The 21220-nt window shown below is 37.8% G+C and overlaps 2 protein-coding genes across 2 annotated transcripts; one reads left to right on the top strand and one right to left on the bottom strand.

Annotated features, from left to right (window-relative positions):
- Positions 1–1655: 1655 nt before the first annotated feature.
- LOC143750559 (uncharacterized) lies at positions 1656–6536 on the bottom strand. The gene is made up of 3 exons (XM_077243707.1): positions 6497–6536; positions 5873–6017; positions 1656–4334 (listed from the first exon to the last, which is right to left on the bottom strand). The coding sequence occupies exons 2-3, from the start codon at positions 6001–6003 to the stop codon at positions 1775–1777; spliced, it is 2691 nt and encodes an 896-aa protein (XP_077099822.1). The 5' UTR covers positions 6004–6017; positions 6497–6536; the 3' UTR covers positions 1656–1774.
- Positions 6537–16920: 10384 nt separating this feature from the next.
- Positions 16921–20334, top strand: tdgf1 (teratocarcinoma-derived growth factor 1). The gene is made up of 6 exons (XM_077242033.1): positions 16921–17165; positions 17257–17306; positions 17402–17557; positions 18644–18758; positions 18843–18952; positions 19537–20334. Exons 1-6 carry the CDS (start codon positions 17146–17148, stop codon positions 19635–19637), a joined length of 552 nt encoding a protein of 183 aa, XP_077098148.1. The 5' UTR covers positions 16921–17145; the 3' UTR covers positions 19638–20334.
- The last annotated feature ends 886 nt before the right edge of the window (positions 20335–21220 follow it).

Here is a 21220-nt window from a genome sequence, read left to right as displayed (position 1 = left end):
GTATTCTAAAGCATTAATGAATTACAACCATTTAAGTTTGAATCATGCATTTTCACATCTATGCTCAAAAAGGGGGGTGACTGTAAAGGGGAAAACTAATCCAATAAAAAAATATATTTTAACAAAATGATTTCAAAATCATTTGAACTCTAAAATGCAAACTGGAAATATTAAAATAAAAGCTAACTCAAAATATTAATAAATACTATTATGGTTGGCAAGTTTGTCAAATTACTACTTTTATGGACTTAACTGCATGTCCAGATTCATGACTTTGAAAAGAACAGACATTAGTCTTTAATTGGCCTTCAAAAAAGAAATGGCAATGAATTTCCGTATGAACTTTTTGGTCATATTAAGCTCAAGAATTCTGCCTTGAATTCTGGCCATCATTAGAGAAGCATAGAGGTTTTAGTGGTCTGTGACAGATGGTAAACCAATGTGTTCCGTCTTTGCTTGAGCTCATCCAAAACAAAAAATGGGACCAGACGATTATCAGCAGATTCTAGTCATTATTTAGTAGTTTAATTTGTGCAGTGTAAACAATAGCCATGCATGAAATGTCTTAATGAAAATATCCATTTTGTGCTGCACTCTTTAAAGATGATCTATGTCTGTCACCAACATGTCCGTGAGAGACACTGTTTCAGGTATAAAGCTAATAAAGATCAATTTGACCTAAACAAAATCAGTCATATATGTTTGTCAACCAATTGATGCGTTTGAGATATCATGTAATAGTATAGAAACTATTATCTTGAAGTTATTGCCAATGAACCATATTTGACTTTTTCACGTTTATTTTTAGTTGTTTGAACAGGAAAAAACAGAGATACCAGAGCACTTCATTAGCTAATCAGTTAATTAAGGCAGATAGTGGAAATGTAATATTGATGCATGCCAAGTAATTTGTCAGAAATAAAGATGTCGTGACCATTTCAATCAATATGATCAGCAGGGTTAAAGTCCAGCTTAATTACAAAATAAATCAACTATCTATGCTTGTCAGTAAGGATTGATGCTAATATTATGCTTTTCATTGCCAGTAGGTGGCAGTATGGGATACCCTGTGTTGTGAGGGAATATGTGATTTATAATGAATTAAACATCCAACTTGTGTTAGTGCTATTGATACTAATTGGTGATCTATTATGTATTACCGTATTTCCATAAATTTCTAACATTTTGAGTAAACAATTTAACATTAAAATTCTAAGTAATTTATGTCTTTAGTCTTGTCTTTAAAATCAGCCCTGAATGATACATTTGTATGTTGTATTTTCTGTGTTGTTGTTTTGTATGTACACTAAAGTACACTTCTCATTTGATTATGTAGTATCTTTGCTGTATAAGTGTGGTCGTTTACAGGAAGTTTTACTGCAGTTTTCAGTGTTGCAGTATGTGATCATTTGAATAGCAGAACTGCAGATTTCAGTACTGTGACAAATTAAACAACACTTCATTCGTGTTTATTTTAGAAAGTCCTTGGCCACATGCATGTCAAGTCATTATTCTTCATGACTTGAAAAATAATAAATTATGTGCATTGAAATTTGAACTAGAGCCACAGTTCGCAGCTGTGTGTGTGACTGTATCAAAAATAATGATTTGGTGTGGTTTGTTGTACTTTGACACAAAAGATGAGACAAAAGGTATTTTTCTGCACATGCTACACAACTTTATTGTGGGTTGAATCTGTAGAAGTTTTAAAAACTTCATTCGTCATATATTTTTAATTATTTCTCTAAAGCCGCACTCTTGAGCTCGGTAATCCTTACCGACTTTTGCTTGTTTTTGGGCCATTTTGTGGCACATACGGATCAAGCAGAAACTTCCAGGAGTTTTCCCAATCGCTCAGAGATATAGACACCATTGCAGGCTCATGGCTTTTTGAATTATTTGAGAATTTCCAAGATTCCATCCATTCTGCAAACTTTCCTTTTCCATCTTCATCTTCCTTGTTGCCAGATCTAACATTACGCCTTGGTCGTTGTTGCGTCTTTGCTATTTTACACGCATCGCTCCATCTCTTCTGTTGTGGTTTCTCCTGATCTATGCTAGAGTAAATGTGCTTTCTTTTTGTTGCAGTCTTTGTCATTATCACAGATTCATCCTCAGCCGAAGCAGAGCTGTTCTCGTGCTTTGAGTCAAGGTCCATCTTCATGAACCTCCATGACTTGCTCCAGATGTTCAGCTTCAAGTCTTTGACCAAAGCAGAAGGGAAATAATAGATGTGTTTTTGTTTTGACCAAAGGATCACGTCTTGTGCGCTGAATGACTTTGGCTTTGCATCAGGCCATGAGGCGATGTTCTTTGGTGGTTGTGGGTTTGACATCTTCCATGATCGACCCCATTCTGACCTGCTCTCAATCTGGACAGGTTTGAGCATCGCAATGCTACTGACATCCGACGTTAGCTGGAAATTCAAATAACACTGACCTTGTCTTTGGTAAAACTCTGTGCCAGTAAACATCCAAGAATTATCCCAATCTAGAACTTCTTTTTTTACGAGTTGTGCAAGTCCAGGACCATCAGACCTCTTCTTAACCCTCCATGAGTCATTCCACTCTTTCGCGGGATGTCGTTCTTTTAAGGTCTGATAATCGAATGATCTGCTAAATGCATTCGATGCTCTACGAAGTTCCTTTCTGCCTTTGATTTCCATTGATTTCTCAAACCAAGTATATTCAGGCTGGGAATCCTTCAAGCTGGAGAACCTCCAAGAATCCGTCCACTCGGTCATTGAGGGTCTATCATGATTGCGCTGATGAGTTGATGATTTCCATGATTGCTCCCAGTCTGCCACAGATCTTGTGTATGTCTGTTGGCCCACTGGCTCGGTTGATGCACCTTGCAGTTGTCTTTCCAGTAGATGCTGACGTCTCATAGTCCTCCAGGACTCAGCCCAGGTAAGAACCCCTGCTGGTCCATTATGCGGGATATCCTCATTTTCTAGCACTCTTCTAATAGGTCTGGGCTGAGCATTGGCGGACCAACCCTGCTGCCATAAACTACTATCTTGATTGAGAGTTAAGTTTGTGAACCTCCAAGAACTGGCCCATTCAGTGAGAGTGTGTGATGCGGAGGAAAATTGTGGAAGTGGACGTCTCAGGTTCCTTAATGCTCTTTCTTCTCTACGCTGGCGTTTCAGCATCTTCCAAGAATCCTTCCAGTCAGTTTGCTCTGAGAACTGGAGCATCTCTCCCCGCTTTTGGATTCTTGGCAAAGTAAGTACGTTGAATTTCACATGTTCACTTTGTTGATTTAAATGGTCTGGTTTCGGTGTCTCAACCTTCACTTCCACCTCCCTACATTCAGCTTTATTTATCTCTTCTTTATACTCCAAAAGATTTTTTATGGTCGTCCATGATTTTTCCCAATCAGACGGCGGTGCATCCCTCCCACCAAACTGAATTGTGTGCTTCATCTCTCTAGGCACATTCATTATCATGTTGCAGATGTCAGGATGCAGTTCCTCGGGCACCACCGCTTGAGATTCGATTGATTTCGTTTCCTGTTGTGATATGGCTTTTGAAACCCTCCAAGATTTACTCCATCCTAGGTTATTACCTGTTTTTGACTTCATATGAAGCCTCTTCTTTAAGTACATCCAAGAATTTTCCCATGGTAATTCAGGTCGTGTTTCCTCATTAGTTGAGGGCTGAATTGAATCGGACATGATATCACCTCCTTTCACAGGTTTCATTGTCATCCAGGATTCGAGCCAGTCTGATGCACTTTCCTGATTCTGATCCCTCCACAGGTTGTAAAATGTGTTGCTATCACTTTTATCAGTGACTTCATGAGACTCTTTTCGTTTCTGAGTGAATATCCAAGACTTCTCCCATTCTGAACTGGCCAGATCTTGTTGAACGAGCTCGGAGTCTAATGCTTTCCTGAGCTTCTCCCACAGAAACATATAATTGGAGCTCATAATGTTGTTGGTGTCAAACCCAAGATCAAACCAGGGTTTACCGTCAGTGCTTGGCTGAAGATTGAGAAACTTCCATGACTGTCCCCAGTCGAATGCACAGGGACTTTCTTCAGGTTGTGGCAAAGGCTTTGAGAACTTCCAAGACTTCGACCACACCATCAACCCAGGGCAGCTTTCATTGAGGTGATGTAACAGGGCCAGTTTGTTGGCTTTTGTTGTTTTCGTCAGGTCCACCTGCCTCTGAATCCGACTGCTCTGGAAACCTTGCGGCCTTCCCTGGTGCGTCTCTTTAGCCTTGTGTGCATCAAGAGTTGATTCTTCAGGAACCTTTGCTTTTCTCTCCAGTCTTTTAGGGTTTTTTATCTTGGAGGACATACGCGTCTGCCAATCTTGATTGATTCTATATGAAATTTTTAATTTGAATGGACAACAAATTAAAATGATTTCTCTTTAATATGAAATGTAGTTTGAGTTAGCTTCTTTTGTTTTAACAGATTCATTAAAGATAGCTGTTGTTATTAAAATTAATATTAACACAATTAAGTTGAAGCGACCACAAGCTCATTATTAGTTCTGAAAGGCCTTATTATCTGCAAACAAAATATGCAGAGAGGCGGTTGGGATCAAACATACAAATGCTGCATTCATGCCAGAGCTATAATTATGAGATGACTCAGAGAGTCTTCTCTGAACTTTTCTTGTCTTTGTCAGAAATTATTATTTTCTATATTATCGCTCAAAATGCATCATTGTGCATTTCTCCAACTTGCAATTATTAGTTAGAAAAGAATGTGTAAAATGAGAAAGAAGTGTTTTTATGGGGTTAAAATTGTTGCATTATTCCAAATAAATAGATTGAGATTCACAAAATGTTAAGAGTTTCACAAAAACGAATAAAATGAGATTTGCAAATAAAAAACATATTTACAATTGTGTTTTGTGGGTGCAAACACAACTCTGCCTTGCATTCATTTGTGAATCGCTTCCTGTACATTTGTAGATACCTGCACGCATTTGTGGATTTTGAAACATTTGTAGTGTCAAGACTGCAGACAAATCCACCAATAATTGGACTCCACCCACCATCTACTTAAGCCAATCAGATAACAGCCATTTGTGCTGACTAATCATAGCACGCTCTTGCTTCAACCAATCACAATTTGTGATTTTATTCATCTGCACTGGCAGAATAGGAACTATAAGGCACATAAAATTGGTAAAATAAAAGAAGTTTAAAATTTGGATTTCTTTAGACCATTACACTGTGTATTAAGCCAAGCCACAGTATTTTATTTTATAAACCTTTAAAAATGCCAGAGAAACAACATTCAGCCTCGTAATAAACACGTGAGTTTGTGTAATTGGTGAAATTGCTGTCTCACAACAGCATTTCACACTTCTTCAGTCAAGCAGTTTTAATGGCAGCTCCAAGGACGTATTTTAAACGTTAAATACATGTATTACAATTCATTTTGTTTGTAGAAAATATATAGGTGGATTCTTTTTAAACGTGTGCCAGGTTGTTGCATTCTAAAGAGAACATGTCATGAATTTAAAACATGATAAAACAAGTATTTAAACACAAATTGTTTTTGCATTTTATTTATTTGTGAATTTTAATAATTTTTGTGAATCTCAATTTATTTGGAATAATGCTACAATTCTGAGTTGGAAATATATTTTTCCAAGTTGGAAACTTTACAGTAATTTTGACATAGCATGAGCAAAGCAATAGCATGATCATAAATATTACAAAACTATATGGAATGCAATGGGTTAACAATATTTTCATTAACAAAATATATCAATAAACTGCCTCAAATGCACTTTAAGACATTTTTGAGCCACAAAGTAGTTTTATAAATACTGAGTTGGTCATTTTAGAGAGTTTTTCTGATTGACAAATGCAGTAAAATGAGGGATTCGGCAGGTTCTCACCTTTCCAGAGCACTCTTCTGTACCCTCTCCTCTTCCAGCTGTCGTTTCTGTCGATTCTCCCTCAGTCTGATTTCCCAGACATGCTTCATAATTGAAGAGCCACATACTAACACCTCTGCGTTTTTGTCCATTATTGTAGAGACTCCTGCTGTAAGCGGAGATGAAGCTATCAGTGGAAGAACGAAATTGGATTTTACAAGACTGCAATGTTCCCTTGCATAAACTAACCATAAATTGTGCATTTGTTTACAATATAGATCATCTAATAGCATGCATTTGATTAAGCTATTTAATTTAACCAGGGCAGGCAATTAAATATAAACGCAGTACAAAACAAACGCAGACAAGAAAAAAAATTTGGAACATTTGCACATTTTATAGAATACATTTAGCAGGGAATCATCACTTATCAGGCAAAAACAATACCACATGAAATTGCTTCCGTGATTAATTCTATAATAGCATAACTGGATTGTTCTTTCATGCTATATTTAAAAGCAATAATCGTGTTTACTGCTAGCAATATTAATTGCAATTTCATAACTGTACAGCATCCAATCCTGCGGTCCTGTCAACATAAAAGAGTATTTCTCTGCAATAATGAAATAAAAAAGAAATGTTTACCGTCTGACTGTTCTCTGTTAAATGACCATCTGGCTTCAGAAGCAGCTCATATAAGTGTCAACTGTAACTTAACTGGCCCGTGTAACCAGGGCTCTTGACCCGGCTATTTATAACACCCTGCGGGACGGTTGACACGTGGCTTTGTAAATCGTTAAAGAAATGCTTGTCTGCATTCATTTAAAAATATTCTTTTTATTTCATGGCATACTGTACTCGACCAGATTCACCTGTAAACCTGTGACACGAGTCGCTACAAGGATGTTCTCACACTTGTAGGTAATGATTAACGTCGATGGATGGAGATGTCAGATTTCAGAATGAAAATGATGGAGCTGGTAATTAATACACTGCATTTAGGTGGTACATGACACAGTTACTAATTAATAGTAGGTAACTTTATTCCTTTGAATTAGGATGGAAGGATCAAGTACAGTGTTTCAGGGCGGTGCGCTCAATATAGCCACTAGAACATGATGTTTGCAACGAGGTTGAAATATGTTATGAATGTACAATCAGCATATGGAAATGACTGGGCATACAGTAGCAAGTAAAAATAACCATGAGCCATAAAGTCGTTCATTTAAAGGTGACACTTGCGTACACAGCATGCAGATAATCAAAATATAAACATTTAAATAACTCATCTCATTGAGCTGTTGTTGTACATTTGTTGTACAAACTTTTATTTCAATTCAATATCTCTTGTTATCAAGTTTGCACCAATATTATTTTGCTCTTTTATCCTTAATGCTGTTTTTTTTACAAATTAGAAACTAATAATTACAGTAATTCTGACATTGCATGAGCACAGCAATATTCACAGATATTAAAGTGCCCCATTATGCTTTTACCTGTAGTATTGCCATGCAGAGAGTAATACAGATGTTTGTGAAAGGTCTGTAAAGTTGTACAGATCAAAGTTGCATGACAAATAAAGTTATTATCTATTAAAGAAAGAATCAATTCTGAACTGCTGAAAAGAGTCGTCAGTAATTCCAGTTCTTACTTCCTGCATGAACAAACCTAGGTTTGTAACATATATGCATAATGCCACCCTGTGATCTTCATTGGGATCCAGCAAACGTCTAATATTCCCTTCAAACACTGTAGTTGTAGCAGAGACTGGAAGAGTTTAGTTTGAGAAGATGCGGTTTTCTGCCTGGTGAATCCACGTTTAAAAGGAGGAGGACTCAGGCTTGAATTGATACGAGAAAACAGACGTCATTGTTCCTGTCACTGTGTATCAAGCACTGAGGAAGCCTCCGGAGCTGAAGCTAAGGTAAGAGAGAGGCGTTTTGTTTCCGACACGCACCAATCACGTCAGACTGGACCATCTGACCAATCAGAGCAGAGTCTTTCGGTAAGGCGGGGTTTAGAGAGACTGAATCTTTAAATGAATTGTTTCCAGACTCTTTGAGAAATTAAGTGATATACAATGTATAATATGAGAAAATTAAAGTGTTTTTTGCCCATGGCTGCATGTAAACCTATCGTAGGAGACTCCAAAACAAAATTAGGAACCTTTAAAATAGCATAATAGAGAAACTTTAAAAAACTTCAATTCAATATCTCTTGTTATCGACTTTGCACCAATGCTGTTTTTCTCTTTTAGTCTCAAGGCTTGCATGAAAACTTTTGATTTTGCACCACATTTGTCCTCGTTTCTCACAGAAGTTGCTGACATCCTGAATCGTAACCTTTCAAACGGAGTGAAGAAACAGTGCTGTGCCATTCAGAAGGCAGACAGCTCATTAGGAGAGAGAGCGTCAACCTTTGCATGGCTGATAATGATTCAGCTGTCATTACCGTGTCAGTTTTCAGAATAGAAATCACAATAATCAGGTCTGTCAAATGTTCCCTTACACTCGCTGTCACAGCCAAGAATGACATGCATATTCAATCAATAATGCCTTGTCGAATGAATCCTAATTGAAATATAAAGGATTAAAGGAATAATTAACCCAATATTCATGTAAATCAAAACCCGTATGCTGTTATTTTTTGACAACTTTTTTGCATACAGTGACAGTTCATGTTTGTCAAGCATCATGAAGGACAAAAAAACACAACAAAACAATAAAAGTAATATAAAACACAATGAAAGTGGACTTGTGCTTGATATTCAAAGTCTTCTGTAATTTTATGAGAAAAGGGTACCAAATTTGAGACAATTGCCAATCTCCTTTTCTTGTTTTTCCCCAAAAAATAGTAGCTTTTTTTTTTTAAATGACCGTTTTCATTTTTGCACTTTGCATGAGGAAGTTGATTACAATTTCATCAATGGATGACATCAAGTAGGAGCTACAATTTCCATAGATGAAATTGGATAAAATTCCTGGTCGTACATTAAAGGAAGAGTTCACCCAAAAAATGCATTTTGTGAAATGACAGTTTTCATTTTTATTGCACAATGACGAAGTTTAATTCCAATTTCATCTATGGATGGAATCAAAAAGGATCTACTATTGAGCAAATGTACCAACATATTTAGAAAACGAAAAAACCCAAGTCAAGTAAAAAATAAAAGCGTTCTTACCTGTGTTGATGTCATTACAGCCCTGTAAACATGCTGGAACACATAATGGGCCTGCACTGGCATTATCTGTGAGCTTGTTAATTATGGGAATGAAAAACAAAGATATGTAAATGAATTATGAGCCAGCAGGGGGTTCATATGAGTCAGAGCCCGAGAGCTTCACTCAGCATCATCAAACCGCCGGTGTCTCGTTTCCTTTCACACGCAGCACTGATTGCACTTTTATACGACATATTTTGGCCGGGGATCAAATGTGATAAATCCCATGTGATAAAGTGATGAAGTTACATAGATTTAATCAACTTTGACATATTTTAGAATATTTAATATAGAATATTTAAGGTCTTACAGTATATTTACATAGTTGGAGATCACTGTTGCTCATGTTTGAAGACAACTTTAATCCTTTCATTTATTTTGCACTGGTGGAAAATTGAGCGAGGATGAAGTTCAAATCACGTTTCTTGTTGAGGAGAGGTGTGCTTTTACATTGTAAAATGTGACTTTTCGAAATTGTATATAAAACATGTTTGTAGAACAAAAGAGTTTGTTTTACAAGAAAATACAATTTTAGTCTTGCAAAAATTTATTTTTTAAAGGCCCGTTCACACCAAGAACAATAACTATAATAATAACTATACATTATTAGCATCCACATCAACACATTCTGTTTATTCTCAGCACACACTGCAGTTAATTCATCTGCAGATTTAAATCCTTGTGCTCTTTAAAGCAGGATGGATTCTGATTGACTGTCAAGGTTTTTATCACGCATCAGCTGAAATGAGGGAGGGGACGAGGGAGTGTGTGTGTGAGTGAGTGAGTGAGTGAGGGAGCGAGTGTGTGAGTGAGTGGGTGAGTGTGAGTGAGTGAGTGAGCGAGTGTGAGTGAGTGAGTGAGTGAGTGAGTGAGTGAGTGAGTGAGTGAGTGAGTGAGTGAGTGAGTGAGAGTGCGTGAGTGAGTGAGTGAGTGAGTGAGTGAGTGAGCGAGTGTGTGAGTGAGGGAGTGAGTGAGTGAGTGAGTGTGAGTGAGGGAGTGAGTGTGTGAGTGAGGGAGTGAGTGAGTGAGTGAGTGTGAGTGAGGGAGTGAGGGAGTGAGTGAGTGAGTGTGAGTGAGGGAGTGAGTGAGGGAAGGAGGAAGTGAGTGAGTGAGTGAGTGAGTGAGTGAGTGAGTGAGTGAGTGAGTGAGGGAGGGAGGGAGGGAGTGAGTGAGGGAGCGAGTGTGTGGGCGAGTGTGTGAGTGAGTGAGTGAGTGAGTGAGTGAGTGAGTGAGTGAGTGAGTGAGTGAGGGAGTGAGTGAGTGAGGGAGGGAGTGAGTGAGTGAGTGAGGGAGGGAGGGAGGGAGTGAGTGAGGGAGCGAGTGTGTGGGTGAGTGTGTGGGTGAGTGTGTGTGTGAGTGAGTGAGTGAGTGAGTGAGTGAGTGAGTGAGTGAGTGAGTGAGTGAGTGAGTGAGTGTGAGTGAGGGAGTGAGTGAGTGAGTGTGAGTGAGGGAGTGAGGGAGTGAGGGAGTGAGTGAGTGAGTGAGTGAGTGAGGGAGGGAGTGAGTGAGGGAGCGAGTGTGTGAGTGAGTGAGTGAGTGAGTGAGTGAGTGAGTGAGTGAGAGAGTGTGAGTGAGGGAGTGAGGGAGTGTGAGTGAGTGAGTGAGTGAGTGAGTGAGGGAGTGAGGGAGTGAGTGAGTGAGTGAGTGAGTGAGTGAGTGAGTGAGTGAGTGAGTGAGGGAGTGAGTGAGTGAGTGAGTGAGGGAGGGAGGGAGGGAGTGAGTGAGTGAGGGAGCGAGTGTGTGAGTGAGTGAGTGAGTGAGTGAGTGTGAGTGAGGGAGTGAGGGAGTGTGAGTGAGTGAGTGAGGGAGTGAGGGAGTGAGTGAGTGAGTGAGTGAGGGAGTGAGTGAGTGAGTGAGTGAGTGAGTGAGTGAGTGAGTGAGTGAGTGAGTGAGTGAGTGAGGGAGTGAGGGAGCAAGTGTGTGAGTGAGTGAGTGAGTGAGTGAGTGAGTGAGTGAGTGAGTGAGTGAGTGAGCGAGTGTGAGTGAGTGAGTGAGTGAGTGAGTGAGTGAGTGAGTGAGTGAGTGAGTGTGAGTGAGGGAGTGAGTGAGTGTGAGTGAGTGTGAGTGAGGGAGTGAGTGAGTGAGTGAGGGAGTGAGTGAGTGTGAGTGAGTGTGAGTGAGTGAGGGAGTGAGTGAGCGAGTGTGTGAGTGAGGGAGTGAGTGAGTGAGTGAGTGAGTGTGAGTGAGGGAGTGAGGGAGTGAGGGAGTGAGTGAGTGAGTGAGTGTGAGTGAGGGAGTGAGTGAGCGAAGGAGGAAGTGAGTGAGTGAGTGAGGGAGGGAGGGAGGGAGGGAGGGAGGGAGTGAGGGAGCGAGTGTGTGGGCGAGTGTGTGAGTGAGTGAGTGAGTGAGTGAGGGAGTGAGTGAGTGTGAGTGAGGGAGTGAGTGAGTGAGTGAGTGAGTGAGTGAGTGTGAGTGAGGGAGTGAGGGAGTGAGTGAGTGAGTGAGGGAGTGAGTGAGTGAGTGAGTGAGTGAGTGAGTGAGTGAGTGTGAGTGAGTGAGTGAGTGAGGGAAGGAAGGAGGAAGTGAGTGAGTGAGTGAGTGAGTGAGTGAGTGAGTGAGTGAGTGAGTGAGTGAGTGAGGGAGCGAGTGTGTGGGCGAGTGTGTGAGTGAGTGAGTGAGTGAGTGAGTGAGTGAGTGAGTGTGTGAGTGAGTGAGTGAGTGAGTGAGTGAGTGAGTGAGTGAGTGAGTGAGTGAGTGAGTGAGTGAGTGAGTGAGGGAGGGAGGGAGTGAGTGAGGGAGGAGAGGCAGGTTTGTGTGTCACTCACTGTCAGAGAGATGAGAGAGAGAGAGAAAGTTTTGCTGGTATCGTGTATCTATTATGCGGAAAATGAGTATCGGAAGCGTTCCAGATATTTCAGTATCGATATGTATCTATATTTTTGACAACACTACTTACACTATGTTTATTATTTCAGATGCCTTTTAAAAAAAAATTAAATAACCTGTTAAACATGAAAGTATTATGCAAACATAATTTCTCCTTATATAGAACATTTTTGTCATAATAGTGTCAAGAGCCTAGGGTTTAATACAGGACCCAGTCTAATCTTTTTTTTCTAACAGTGTACAATAAAAAAAGATGCAAAATCCCACAGAAGCAAACTGAAGGATGGACCAGCATCAATCCGGTGTCTTATGCACAGGCACATTTCTTCATAAAATGTACTGTAACAGTCTTATTTGAATTGCAGTCTAATTTAAATAAAAACAACAACAAGTGAATCGTACAAGCACACATTTAATCTGGATTTGTCCCCTCAAATCTGCGTTTCGCTGTCCACCTCTGCTACTCTAATTACCTCTCATATTCCTCTGGCAGCAACATGACAGGCTGTCAGCCGTAAGAGACAGAAATGCACCTGTGAGCACAGAGAATAAATCACCTTTTGACTTCTTCTGTGTCTATAACAAAAGGGCATCCGACCTGCCGACAGCAGAGCAGCGTGAAGATCCGTGACCTTGGCGGCTCACTTGTTGCTCATTAGCGGACATGGTTTAATCCTTCTTTATGTGAGTGAATTATCTAATTAATTCTCAGTAGCCCATTAGCAAAAGCAAAATGCATGTATTTATGAACTCTGCTTTGCATTCAATTATTTAATAACTGAAGTCCAAATTAAATTGCAAAAGCAATAAACTGTGGTGGTATAAAATTCTGGTGGTTTCTTGATTAAAACTTGCTGCTATGATGCTGGAGTGCGGTGGTTGCCAAGACATTGCTATACATTCAGTATTTATTTTAATTACCAGAAACTATTTTTAAAAATAGAAAATAGTTTAAGGGGCCATTTACACAACACCGTTCTCAAATAAAAAAAGAAACTTTTTATGCGTTTTAGCCGTTCATTTACACTACAACAGCGTTTTGGGGGCCTGAATATGCAAATTATTGAAAAAGGAGATTCAAAGTGCAAGTTTTTGGAAATGATACAACAACAAAAATGCAAATTTGTGAAAACGCTGACGTCATGGGTATGAGTATTATGTGTTAGTGTTTCTATACAAAGTGACATCGCCATCTACTGGCCTGGCAGCAGAATACAGCGTTTTTAGTCAGTTTCGCAGATCCGTGTGAACGGGATCGTGTTGACAACGATGCATCTGTACGCAAAAAACGCAAAGGAAATACTATTCTGGTTTTAGTTCATCGTAGTCGTGCAAAAGTACCCTAAGTTAACAGCAATGACAGTGATGCATGACTTACACTTTTAAAAATCAAGGTTCTTTAATGGCATCGATGGTTCAGTAAAGAACCTTGGAATCTTTCCACAAATAGTTATTTTCTCAAGGTTCTTTATAATGGAAAAGATTCTTTAGATTATTCAAATGTTCTTCACAGTAAGAGAAAATTGATCTTTATTAAAAAACTGTTCACTGAAAGGTTCTTTGGGGGACCAAAAAAACTTCTTCTATGGCATTGCTGCAAAAACCCGCTCTTTGCAACCTTATTTTAAAGAATTTGTTCTAATAAATACACATGAATGTTGATTCAATCATTAAAATATTATTATTAAACACAAAGCCAAAAGGTCATTAGGTAATGCTCATGGGTCAAAGGTGCCTGTCATGTAATATACCAGCAGCTTTCAGTCTGACCTTTAGCCTTTCAGGGCTGGCCTGTGTCACATGGTCCACCAACTTTATTTAGCAACTGGTCTTGTTCACGCGTTCGACGTCTGTGCTGAAGATCTTTCCTCTAGATGGACAGAGTGGGTGTTCTGCTGTGAAACAATTCCCTGCAACAATTAGTTGAAATATTGGAATGAATGTAAAAATAAAAACGTTAATGGCACTAAGAGGAAAGCTCTCCCAGCGGTGATGCATTGTGCTTTAAAATGAAAAATCCATCAACCTGAGCCATGCAATTTGCATGTAATTTCTTTCAAAAGGATTTTTTTTTTCTCCCACCGGACAAAATTAACTTTTTTTTATTATGCAGAAGACAGACATACATTAAATGTGAAATGTAAAATAGGACAAGTCTATCACTAAAGCTTGCATTCGGATATGCTTGTTCTGTTTAAAGATAATAATATTGACTTTAAAAGGAAGTTGAGGTTTAGAAAGAGAGAGTTTGTGAAAAGAGAAACCAGGGCATATACAGTATATACAGTGTGTATATATTATATATATTGAAGTATATTTTGACCTTTTAGGTAGTTGAAAAGACTGAATGGCAAACTAAAATGTGTGAAAGTTCTTGACCTCAGGCTCAGAGAAATCGGCTAATTAGAAACCAATAAGCAAGAAAAAGGACCGAAATAGAGACGGAAGCGTCTGCTTGTGCTTTATGCGCCTCTTTAAAGAAGTGAACTGCATCAAACACAAGAAATTTCTCAAAGGAAACTTACTCTAATTACTTTAGGCTCTCAGAGGTTATATATATATACCTACTGACGTTACTTTGGAAATGTCAGCCTTTGGGAACAAAATCACCAGAGAATTCATTTGATTTTCATGCATAAATTTTATAAACAAATTAGAAATCACCATAGCAATTGTGGATCAACAACAACAAATACCAAACTACTTCCTAACAAATATAATTTGATGTTTATATCTGTTTTTTTTTTATTAAGATATAAGATAAATGCAATATAAACATATAGAAAAATGTACGCTTTGTGCAAAAGCAGGTGTGCACTGGATTTTGCAGGTGAATTAAACTATGTAAATATAAAACTGTGAAGGGGAAAAAAATATGCAATATAGCAAAAGTTTGACTTCATTTATGTTTCCCTGATTTTAAAAATACTTTGAGAGTCCAGAGTGAACTGAGCTGGACTTTATTATTATTCAAACGTGTAAAATAGTCAGAATAAAGAATGAGTGCACTAAGCAATGATCTAAATAATGTAAGCATTTTTATTTTTAACTTAAAGCAAAACACCACAGGTGAATTATAGGGCAGGGACGTGCAGAGAGTTCCTCAGGGGCAGGGGATCAAATGTAAAAAAGGGGCATATATATAGTGTAGATAATATAAGTATAATAGTATATAAGTAACCTATCAGCCAAAAGTTTGGACACTGCTATTTTTAATGTTTTTGAAAAAAGCCTTTTATGCTCATCAAGGCTGCATTTATTTGATCTAAAGTACAGAAAAAAGAGCTGTATTGTGAAATGTAACTACAATTTGAAATATTTTTTTTCTGTGATATTTTTTTCAAGATTCTATAGTTAAAAAAAGAACAGCATCTTAAAATAGAAATATTTTGTACCAATATAAACTAGGCTACCATTCAAAAGTAGTTTTTTTTTAAGAAATGAATACTTATTCAGCAAGGATTTGCTAAATTTGTTTATTTTTAAAGTGGCAGTAAAGACTTTCAGCAAATAATTTCTATTTTAATTTAATGTTTAATTTAAACTTTTTATTCATCAATGAATCCTGAAAAAGTATCACAGGTTCAATAAAAAGAACTGTTTCCAACATTGATAATAAATCAGCATATTAGAATGATTTCTGAAGAATCATGTGACACTGAAGAGTGGAGTTATGGCTGTTGAAAATCCAGCTTTGCAGCAAAGAAATAAATTATGTTTTTTTTTTCAAGTATATTAAAATAGAAAACTATTATTTTAATTGTTTTTAATGTATGTTTGATCAAATAAATGCAGGCTTGATGCGCATAGGAGACTTAAAAAAAAAAAAAAAACATTGAAAAAGTTTTGTCCACATTTTTGACCAGTAGTAGCCTATTAGCTATTGCTGCAAAATTAACTATGCTAACATAAGTATTACTGCATAGTAATAATATGTTTACTGCACAGTGTATCAATATACATGGACAAAATACAAGTGACTTGAATACTAGGCTTAGGCTAATGGATTCAGATCGCGTCGTAATATAAATGAGTCTGTCCATGTAATTTTCAAACTATTTATGAATGACCGGAAAATTACCGCTCCACTTCACATTGTCCAATGAAATTTGAACTTGTGGTGGCAGATGACGATTAGTCGCTGTATTATACACGACAAACAGGCTTCAATAAATTATGTAATATTTTAAAATATGATGATTTTTAATTGAATCGACAGACTACCTTTTATTATTGGAAAAAAAGTTTAAAAATTGCCATCGAGCCACATAGGCCTACTCACTGAAAGAATTTGGCTCGAGAGCATCATTTATCACTCCATAAATCAGAAAATACTGTCACCAGTCAGAAAAACAAAATCACAATTGTTTAGGAATAAAATTGTATAAAATCAGGCAAATTATATATAAACACCCCCTTCAATAAAATCAGAATATAGAATAGGCTAAAACTGTAGAGTTCAGAGTATGTAAGTGCTGCTGAAATAAAGATTTCTGACTGCAGGAGAAAACAGCCTTTAAAGAGATAGTTCACCCAAAAATGAAAATGATCTTTTGTGTTCAGCAAAAGAAAGAAACTCATACAGGTTTGGAACAACATGAGGATGTAGTAATGAAAACGTTTTTCATTCTTAGGTGACCTATCCCTTATATGAGTAATAAAGTGCTCTAAAAGATCCACTAAAAAGTGTATTTTGGATGTTTTCTTTCCACTAATCTGAAAAAACACTTTATGAAAAGCCAAAAAGCCCAAAATCTAAAAATTGACAGATGCATGAAAAAAACAGTGTTTAGCCTTTTAAGTTCGCCTTAAGAAACAAAGATCCTTGGTTACATTTTTTTTAAATCCCCAATTATAGAGCATCAAAGTGCTCTGATAGCCTCTAATCACTTCTCTGTGATACTGAAGAGAATCGATTTATTTCAAACCGGTTTGACTGACGGAACGAATGTGAATGGAGGCTCGTTTGCATTTGTGGGTGTGCGCGCGATCTCATGTATGTCTATGGGAGGGGTTTACAGGTGTTAATGGCGCGTCATGAGGGAGTCTGAAGCACTAAAGACCCCGGAGAGGGACAGATAGAGAGTGGTCTGGTTATTTGGTGTTTGTGATGGTGACACTGCGGATGTTTTGTGGTGTTGCAGACAGTGCATCAGTGTTGAGCAGACCAGTCACATCAGTGTTGAGCAGACCAGTCACATAACACGCGCGCGCGCTCTGGGTGTTTTGCAGTTTGTCAGCGAGCGGAATGTCGAATCAACTGTTCAGGTGAGAAAATGATTCATAATTATTTTGGGATAACCGGAGTGTCTGTCTTCTTTCTCCTCAGGCCTCACACGTTTGTTCTTCTCCTCTACAGGTTCTTGCTGTCTGCTGTGGTGGTGTGTCAGGCTGTTTCTACTGAAGCAGGTATAAGTTGAATCTTAAAACCAGGGTGTTTTAATTCGTGTGTGGCCGGTTGTTTCATAGCTTCTTTCTAACATGGATTACGCGTTTTCTCTCAGGTTGTGAGGGCTCAGAATGTGGGAAAGCTGGAGTTTCTGGAAAGTCAAAGCAACAAGCGGAGTTCTTGAATAAGTTCAATGAAATGAACACGCAAACGCCGCAACGCCAACACCGCAACGCAGAGGCCGCGTTACCGTTCATAGGACTGACTGGAGGTGAGAATGCATGCATGATGGATTGATAAACAAATAGACAGATATAGATGGGGTCGATTTATATGTGTCGTGTATTTGTGATGTGTATATAAATATATATTATCGTTATAAAGTCCCCGGGTCAGAAAAAGTTTGGAAACATTACTATTACTATTACAGTCTCTTATGCTCATCAAGGCTGCATTTAATTGATCAATAATACAGAAAAAAAAATTGTGAAATATTATTACTATTTAAAATAATGGCTTTTCTAAACTATAATTTATTCCAAGCATCATTACTCCAGTCTTCAGTGTCACATGATCCTTCAGAAATCATTTTAATATGATGATTTATTATCAATGTTGGAGACAGTTGTGCTGTTTAATATTTTGTGGAACCTGTGATATTTTTTTCAGGATTCATTGATTTAGTAAAAAGTTTAAAAGAACAGCATTTATTCAAAATAGAAATATTTTCAACAAACAATATAAATCTTTACTATCACTTTCAATCCAACACATCCTTGCTGAATAAATGTAAATCTTTGGAAAGTCATGTTTACTTCTAGAACTTCCTACGTACAGTACAGTCACGTTCCTGGACACAGGAAGTTATAAATAAAGATTATTAAAGTTTGATTTACAGAAATACTATTTTCAGTTTCCTACTTCGGTTAATTTAATGTGATGCTGGCTGTTTCCTTGTAGTGGTTTGTGAAAAGCTGTTTACTAGCAATTCCTGAGTGAAAATTGTTTCTATGTCAGTTTTTTTTTAAAGACACGGACAAAGGAAACTACTTGACTTTAATTGCACACCATTGTAAACAACACTTACAAACATGAACCAGAGTAAATAATGAGCCTGAAGTAGAAAACTGTGTGTTTTGAGCATTTAAGCTGGAGTTGAGTGGATTTCTCCTATATTAATGGGAATTCCAGTGTTGTCAAGCGTAACGGCCTGCACAGTGTCTGGATGGTTCATGTTGTGTTGGGAAACAGATGTTGGTAGCAGCTGTTTAGATTACACGTCGTACATTTTTGGGGCTGCTGTTTTGCGTTTGCTTCCTTGTATTTAATATCTTCATTTTGCTGTTTCTCATCTCAGTTGCTAAACAAAGTCGTACCTGCTGCAAGAATGGTGGAACATGCATTTTGGGAAGCTTCTGCGCCTGTCCGAAGTACTTCACCGGTCGGAGCTGCGAATACGACGAACGCCTCAGGTAACGAAAGACGTCGAGATCGAGCTGGAAAGCGCTGTTGTGGTCACACGGGGTTTTTAAATGTTTGTGTTTTTACTTTTACAGCGATTGTGGTGTTATTCCACATGGAGAATGGGTTCAGAAAGGATGTTCATACTGCAGATGTGGATATGGAGTTTTGCACTGCTTCCCGCATGTTTTCAGCAAAGACTGTGGTGAGTTTATAGATGTGTGTGTGTGTTGTGAACGCTGTGAGTTTCGTTATATTACAGTATGGCAAGACACACACTTAAAGGGATAGGTTCACCCAAAAATAAAAATTCTGACATTATTTATTCCCCCTTAAGTTGTTCCAAGCCTGTATGAGTTTCATTATTCTGTTCAACACGAAATAAGATATTTTAAAGAATGTTGGTAATAAATTACCGTCAACTGTCTGGTTGCCAACATTCTTCAAAATATGTTTCTTTGTGTTCAACAGAAGAAAGAAACTCATACAGGTTTGGAACAACATGAGGGTGAATAAATTATGATTTTTTTGGATGAACTATCCCTTTAAAGTCCTTCAGGTTGCTGTAACTAATTTAGTTAGTGATAAGCAACAATAGACCGCAGACAGAAGTTCTCACCTCCAACGATTCCCTAATAGGGCTGTGAATCACTGACTCGCGCTTGATTCAAACGGACAGCGAATGATTATTCAAGGCGTCTGTTTCTTGTTTGAGTGGCTGTTTCTTCAAATAACATTCCTGTATATCATTTCATGTCCATTTATTATTTTTTTTTCTTCTTCTTTTAGACGACTCTCAGGAAGTTCGGTGGTACCGTTCAAGGGCCTTCAGAACGTTGTCATCTTCAATCATCATGTTTGTTGCCTTTATTTTACCATTTCTACTGTAAATTAGATTTCTTAACTGGGTTTTATACATGGCATTGAAATATAACACAGCAGAGACGGACTACAAACAAAAAGACGTTTGTTTTAAGTTTTCTTTCTGGGCAGCATTTATTGTCGGCACTGAAATGCATTTTGCTTCCAGTGGAAGTGTAACTAGCTGTGTTAAAAGCAACTGTTTAGTGAAGGAACATGTGTATATAGGATTTATATAGAAAATATATTGTGTTTGTGTCAGTGCGCAGCCAAACCAAATGGATTCTGTCTTTTTCTATGTCTCTGTATGTAGTTATTGTACCAGAGAGTGCACTGGCTGAAAGTAAAGCTTTTTTATAATCAGTATCTGCAAATACACCCGTGTTTTCCTTTTAGAATATACACGTCATGTTAACAATGAGCCGCGGTTCTTGATTTAAAGTCAAGTTCTCGCCGCTCAAATGGTCCCGTCCTCATTTGTGCTCAACTTTCGTTTGCTGTGCTTGTCATTAAAGAGAGAGTCAGATAATGCTCAGATAGCCTGTGATTGTTGACCTTTCGGCTATTTTCTCTTATCTTATATAAACAAGTCGTCCGGCCAATCAATCTCAGTGGCTGGAATGACTATCTTGACCTTCTTGGGTTGGCCGGTGATGCACTGTAACACTCTGTATGATTGAGCGAATGAATTTGTCTCATCCAATTAAAACTTGCATCAATAACTGAGATGGCTGACTGTTTACTGACTTCAATTAAGCGATTTATCACGGATGCTGAAAATTAGATTGGATCGCAACTAACTGAGGCTATGAACAACCATGACTTTCAGAAGCAAAAATGTTCTATAAAGTGTCAACTTTTTGGGGGAAGAAAATAAAAGGTCATTGTAATGTGTAATATTTATCCAAGCTCATTTTTCAACTTCTACATTTTCTAAAGACCAAAATTGCCTACATTCTTCTAGCTAAATGTAGAGAATCAGTTGGTGTCTGTGTCTCAGCTGAAAGCTCTTCCTGTCGGGCTGAATAAACAGAGACTCTGGCCTGTTTTACACTACAATGCTTGAATCTCTTTGGTATTAATAGCCGGGTGGGGTTAAGGAGACCATCCTAAGCCCTGCATCTTCTCCATTGTCAAGCGTGATAACGGCCTCATTCTGCATGAAGAATGTACTCTTACATGCAAAAGGTCTCGCATGAGCTCAATAGTTAGTCAAAGAGATGCTTGTAGGGGTGTATTATGTGATCAATGACCAGGATACGGCCCAGCCTGCTATTCAGGATTTAGGATTAGAAAGTTTACTTCAGGCAAACTTGTTTTGACATTTATTTTTGTGTAAGGAGAAAGTCACAAATTTAGATTTTCAATATTCTTATTCTGTGCTTTCTCAATATTCCCAGTGGTGAGTTTCATTATTGAAACGCAATCATTTTTTATTCTTATTCACAAAAGAAAAATGAAAGGCAATAAAACATATATGGCTATAAAATTATATATTATATTTACAGTACTGTAGATTTGTTTAATGTTTTTAAAAGAAGTCTCTTATATTTCAAAAATACAGTAAAAACTGTCATTTTGTGAAAAAATATTATAATTTATATGACTATTT

The sequence above is a fragment of the Siphateles boraxobius genome, unplaced genomic scaffold, assembly GCF_051911475.1.
Source record: "Siphateles boraxobius isolate OS27281-9 unplaced genomic scaffold, OSU_SipBor_1 25, whole genome shotgun sequence".
Classification (NCBI taxonomy): Eukaryota; Metazoa; Chordata; class Actinopteri; order Cypriniformes; family Leuciscidae; genus Siphateles; species Siphateles boraxobius.
Note: the sequence above shows the minus strand (reverse complement) of the source record. Positions and strands in the feature narration are given on the sequence as shown.